The 5,854-nt window shown below is 32.7% G+C and overlaps 1 protein-coding gene across 1 annotated transcript; it reads right to left on the bottom strand.

Annotated features, from left to right (window-relative positions):
• Nucleotides 1–679: 679 nt before the first annotated feature.
• LOC143909844 (protein FAM200A-like) lies at nt 680–3,618 on the bottom strand. The gene is made up of 2 exons (XM_077428073.1): nt 3,372–3,618; nt 680–2,410 (listed from the first exon to the last, which is right to left on the bottom strand). The coding sequence occupies exon 2, from the start codon at nt 1,491–1,493 to the stop codon at nt 786–788; it is 708 nt and encodes a 235-aa protein (XP_077284199.1). The 5' UTR covers nt 1,494–2,410; nt 3,372–3,618; the 3' UTR covers nt 680–785.
• Nucleotides 3,619–5,854: the final 2,236 nt, after the last annotated feature.

Genomic DNA, 5,854 nt, shown 5'->3' with positions numbered 1-5,854 from the left:
AATGACTATAATGGTGCCATTTTGGACTTGATTTATGCCAATACATCATCTAATATCACTATCACTCGATCGATTGACCAGTTAATCACGGAGGACATCTACCACCCATCAATTGAGCTCTCCATTGAGTTTAGTGTATCTGGAAAGTTCCATGATAGTCATTCTTTGATAGGTGATGGACAGATGATGCTTGGTCGGATATTCAAGCCTAAATATGAGTTCACCAAGCTGTCTAATATTTTATTATTTTCTGATTCGAGCGTTTTATATAATTGTAAAGATATAAATCATGCTATTAATACATTTTATAAAATTGTCTATGAAACGTTTGACCTATTATTTAATAGAAAAGTTTTGATTCCTAATTCAAATGCTAACTACCCGAAGTGGTTCTCCAATGAACTAATTAGGGTAGTTAGAAAAAAGAACTACGTGCATAAGATCTGGAAGGCCACCAAATGTTTTATCGCTAGAGCAGACTTTGTCCAATTGACCTACAATCCTTTTGACGAGGTCGATTGGTCTCCAACTTTTCATTCAGATCAGTGTTTCTTAACCATATTGAAAGAATCGCCCCCCACAAAAAATTACTCTATTTTCTGTGTATGTATTTTATGCAATGATTTTCTTTACAAATAAAAAATTATAAGGAAAACAAATGAAAAACATGATTATTTTTATAAACATTATGTATTAATTTCCATTTATGTCATATTAACATTACATACATTATAATGTTATTTCAATTTAAAAGTAAATAATTCAATGGAAATGTGATTTTTTTACTAAAAAATAAACAAAAATGAATGAGATCCTTGAGCCTCATGTGACTGCGCTATTTTCGTAAAATTAGGTTCAAGTTTAGTTAAATACAGTCTCAAATCTCTTCTTTGGCTTATCTGTAATCGATTTCGGGATTTTTTTAATATATGCGTTACTGCGCTAAAACCCTTTTCTACTAAATATAATGAAGGAAATGCTACGATGGGTAATTTTACCTCTTTCCACAGAAGAGAGTATCGATGGCGAAAACGGACCCAAAAAACATCATAATCACATTGATTGAATACTATTTTAGCTTCACAGTCATTTTGTAGCTCAATAAACTGCTCTTTTAAATTTTGACTGACACTTTCTACATCTGATAAAAATGGATTAATTATCCAATCTGGTATTAAAAGTTCATACAAGTCTTTGAATCGCATTATCATATCTTCGATAAGGGCGTCAATGTGGCTACAGTATGTTTCCAAATCAGAATCTTTGAGCATATCTTCTTTTAATTGTTGTAAAGAAGGAAACTGATGAAATTCTCGCCGACGAAGATTATTTTTAAATAATTTGAGTTTGTTGATAAAGCTCAGTATAATGCCTTTGGCTTTAATACGACTGATATTGCTTCCTTGAAGCTTCAGGAGATTTTCATTTATCTTTCCGAATATATCCGAAAGATAGGCCACATAATTTCGTATTAATTTTAATTCAATGCACATGTTTTAATTGTTTACATCCAAAAACTCCACAATTGTATCAAATAGTGCATAAAATCTTTTTAAACAATTTCCTTTCGATAGCCATCTTACTTCTGTATGTAAGATAAGTCGTTAGAATTCTTCATCATTTTCTTTACATAGTTGACGGAATAATCTATCATTCAAGGGATGGGACTTTATTTTATTGATGACAATTATAACGATACTCAGCGATTTGTGAAGTCTTTCATTAAGCTTCTTTGCGACTAAATGTTGACGGTAAATAATGCAGTGAATTGTTAGAACATTTGGTGCAACGTTCTTCAACCTTGATATAAAACCACGATGCCGACCAACCATAGCTGGTGCTCCATCAGTAGCACAGGCAATTATATTAGTAAAGGGAATCTTTTTTCTAGTGAAAAAATTTTCAAGCGTTTCAAATACTGACGAACCTTTCGTGTCAGTATTAAGTAATTGTGAAAATAACATTTCTTCGATAATTTCTTCATTCTTCACAAATCGTACATAAGCAAGTAGTAGAGATTCATTATCACGTAGAGTACTCTCATCCAATTGTAATCAAAAATCGTTAGACTGCAGTTCATCACATAATTGAATTTCGATATCATTTGCCATCTCATCAATTCTTTTTGAAGAAAGAATCTCTTGCTGGTTTAGTCCGATCATATTATTAATGAATACACGTATAGCTGGTAGTATTAATTTTTCTCCATATGTATGTGGTGCACCACATTTTGCAATAATTTGTGCTATTTCATAAGATACCATTAGTCCTTTTTCGTTCCGACTTGAAATCTTCTTAAAAACATTACTGAGAGTATTACGGCTTTCAAATGTTTTCTTAAGTTCTTGAAAGTACAATATGTCTTTATTATTCTTGTCGGGATGTTTCTTTAAAAAATGTTCATTTAACCCTTTGACTGCTACAACAACGATAAATCGTTGTTTTGAAATCGGCGAAGATTGCTACGACGATCGTTGTTGACGTCATTAATTGTCGTATTTCGATACTTTCTTTGAGCCACCAGCGCATCAGTGGCACGAAACATTTTTTTTATATACGTATTTATATTTATTTTTCAATCAAGCTTTATAAATATTTATCAATTTTTTAAATAAAAGCTCTTCAATTTCGGGTTCATCATCAAAGTAAATTTCGGGTTCGTTGTCAATGTCATATAAGGAGTTATTACTTGGGAATTGATTATTATCGATAAATTCATTTTCAGAATCAGTAGAGCTGCTGATTTGTCGAGTTCCTCGGCGAGGAGCTATTATTTCGCTTTCATCACTTTCACTGTCCGATATCATTTTGCAGAGTTAAAATAAATGGCAAAAAACAATAGAAATCCGCTTTCAATTATATAGGTCACGAGACGTCACGAATTCATGCAATCAATCAAATGCAACTGAAATGCATACAAAATGTTTATGATACATGTTGAAAAATTATTTGATTATTAGAAACTTCGCATCCTTGTGTGTCTCGCTCATACGTACACAATTAAAACCAAGAAAGAAAGAGAGAGAGACCGCTAACTGTTTCGAATATATCGCATGTTGTAAGGATACATCGATATCTAAAAATAGATTATTGAAAAGAATAAAGCCTCGGAAAACAATCGTCAAAACTTATTTAGTGTATATATGTAGGTATCTCTTTCGCACGCACGCATGTAAAAGCAAGACAGAAAGAGAGAGCACGAGTCCACGACTGCTTCTTAAAAATGTATATAAAGTATTATAAAAATTACGAGTGTTCGGCGAAGTAAGTATGTAAAAAAAAATATTATATTAATTTTTTTCAAAATAATTACAAATGTTAGCATTTTTCGCTTGGACATTGAAAAACCTCGTAGCAGCCAAAGGGTTAACCGCGATGGCTTCATTGCCTCCTTAGAAAATACGTGTTGACAGATTAAACACATTGGCAATTGTTGATCTGTAGGAGATGGAACAAAACCGAATTTTAAATAGTCAATAGAATATTGTCGACATTTTTTTTTTCTGATTGGTTGTCATCTTGAAATAAAGGCCAATTTGCGAAGAAAAATTTAACGCAGAAGAACTCAGACTACATTACACACACTAACGCTTATAAATGAACGCGACCATCTCCAACGAATTGACAGAGGAGTGCATGATGCAATAAGGCCTATTGACACTTTGCATTTTGAGGAAACCCATTTGGGTACAGCAATGTAAGCGATATACATATATATATATATATATATATATATATATATATATATATATATATATATATATATATATATATATATATATATATATATATATATATATATATATATATATATATATATATATATATATATATATATATATATATATATATATATATATATATATATATATATATATATATATATATATATATATATATATATATATATATATATATATATATATATATATATATAAAAACGAGAGGTAACTGCAAACGGCTGTGCTCAATTGCGTTTCCTCAAAATGCAAGGCAAACGCACAGTCTGTGAGCGCCCATAAAATCGCGTTGCACGTCAAAATGCCCACTTGAACTCCTGCAGCGCCCCCCAAATATTAAAAATTTAAAAACGCCCCCTCAGACCTTTAAAACGCCCACAAGGGGGCGCTGGCGACCCCGTTAAGAACCACTAATTTAGACCAATGCACTATTGAAGATCTAAACTTTGCATTTATTAAGATAAAACCTAAATTCTTAGCGGGCCCAGATTTCATTCCACCATTTATCTTGAAAAGTTGCCAGAAAGGGCTAACTCAGCCTCTACACTTCATTTTTAACCTGTGTCTCAAATCTGGAGTTTTTCCAGATAAATGGAAAATCTCCAAAGTAATTCCCGTTTACAAAAAGGGTGATAGGCAATTGATAGACAGTCACAGACCTATAGCCGTTCTATCAGCTCCTGCCAAACTTTTGGAAATAATTATCCATAGATACCTATATAGACACTGTGATCCTTTTATAATAGATCAACAGCATGGATTCAGGCAGTCCCGATCGACGGTGATGAATTTACTCTGTCTGTCAAACTACATTACTAAATCACTGGGTGTCGGTGGGCAGGTGGATGTTGTCTATACAGATTTAAAAAAAGCCTTTGACCTTGTCAATCACCAGATTTTAATCATCAAACTGAGCAGCCTGGGATTATCTAATAATTTTCTCAATCTTATAAATTCCTATTTTATAAATAGGAAACAATATGTATCGTACTACGGTAGAGTTTCCAATGAATATCCTACCCTTTCTGGTGTTCCTCAGGGTTCTAATCTAGGTCCCCTCCAATTCAATATATTTATTAATGATATATATATAAGGAAATTAAACACTCTGAATATTTATTGTTTGCTGACGATCTCAAATTATTCAAATCTATTGATGCCCATTGCGATTCAGCTGACCTTTAGTCGGATTTGGACGCGATTTTCAATTGGTCAACGAAGAACTTGTTGCCGTGCAACATCGAGAAATACTGCTTTATTAGCTTCACCAGATCTAGAAACCAGTTTAGTTACTCTTACCTTTTAAATGGAATTTGCGCTAAATTCGGTTGCTAATTTCTGTGATCTCGGAATCTTATTCTGCCCGAGTCTTGTTTTTGGACGGCAGATTGATAATATTTGCGCTAGAGCTCTTAAAATGTTGGGTTTCATACTCCGAGCAAGTAAGCTTTTCCAAAGTGCCTTGGTACTCCGTATCTTATATAACTCACAAGTACGAAGCATTCTCGAGTTCTCATCTGTCATATGAAGCCCTAGTGATAGGGTTCATTGTTTGAGAATCGAAAGAGTACAAAAAAAAATCTCAGATATGCTTACATGGCTATGGTCGTTATCCCTGGTTCTATCCAAGTGCCTATCTACAGGGGGCACTAGGCTACAATTCCCTCGAGTCACGGCGTACAGCATATCTGGGAAAACATTTCTATAAACTTCTAGGTGGATCAATATACAATCCTCGTATTCTTGCGGAGTTGAAATTTAATGTTCCCAGCAAGTTCAGAGCTACTAGATACCGCGAATTGTTCTTCCCACCTGAGGCACGTACCAATTTAATGCTTTCATCCCCTGTCGCCAGGGGTATCAAGCTCCTCAACCAGATTTCTATTAAATTGGATCTGTTTTATCTAAAATATACCGATCTGGTTGAGGTATTGTTTAGTTTAAGATCGTAGCAACTTATAACATATTGTATTTTTATATTCATATTTTTACATTTTTATATTTTCAAATTTTTATATTTTTATGTTTTATATTTTTATATTTTTATTTTTCATATTAGTATAATTTTATTTCTCATGTTTTTATATTTTTATATTTCATGTATTTACAATTTT

Source organism: Arctopsyche grandis, chromosome 3 (genome assembly GCF_051622035.1).
Source record: "Arctopsyche grandis isolate Sample6627 chromosome 3, ASM5162203v2, whole genome shotgun sequence".
NCBI lineage: Eukaryota > Metazoa > Arthropoda > Insecta > Trichoptera > Hydropsychidae > Arctopsyche > Arctopsyche grandis.
This window is presented reverse-complemented; position numbering and strand designations above follow the sequence as displayed.

Bases quoted from the DNA above. Each gene is read 5' to 3' on its own strand.
- LOC143909844 (XM_077428073.1), bottom strand. From the start codon at position 1,493: ATGTGCATTGAATTAAAATTAATACGAAATTATGTGGCCTATCTTTCG.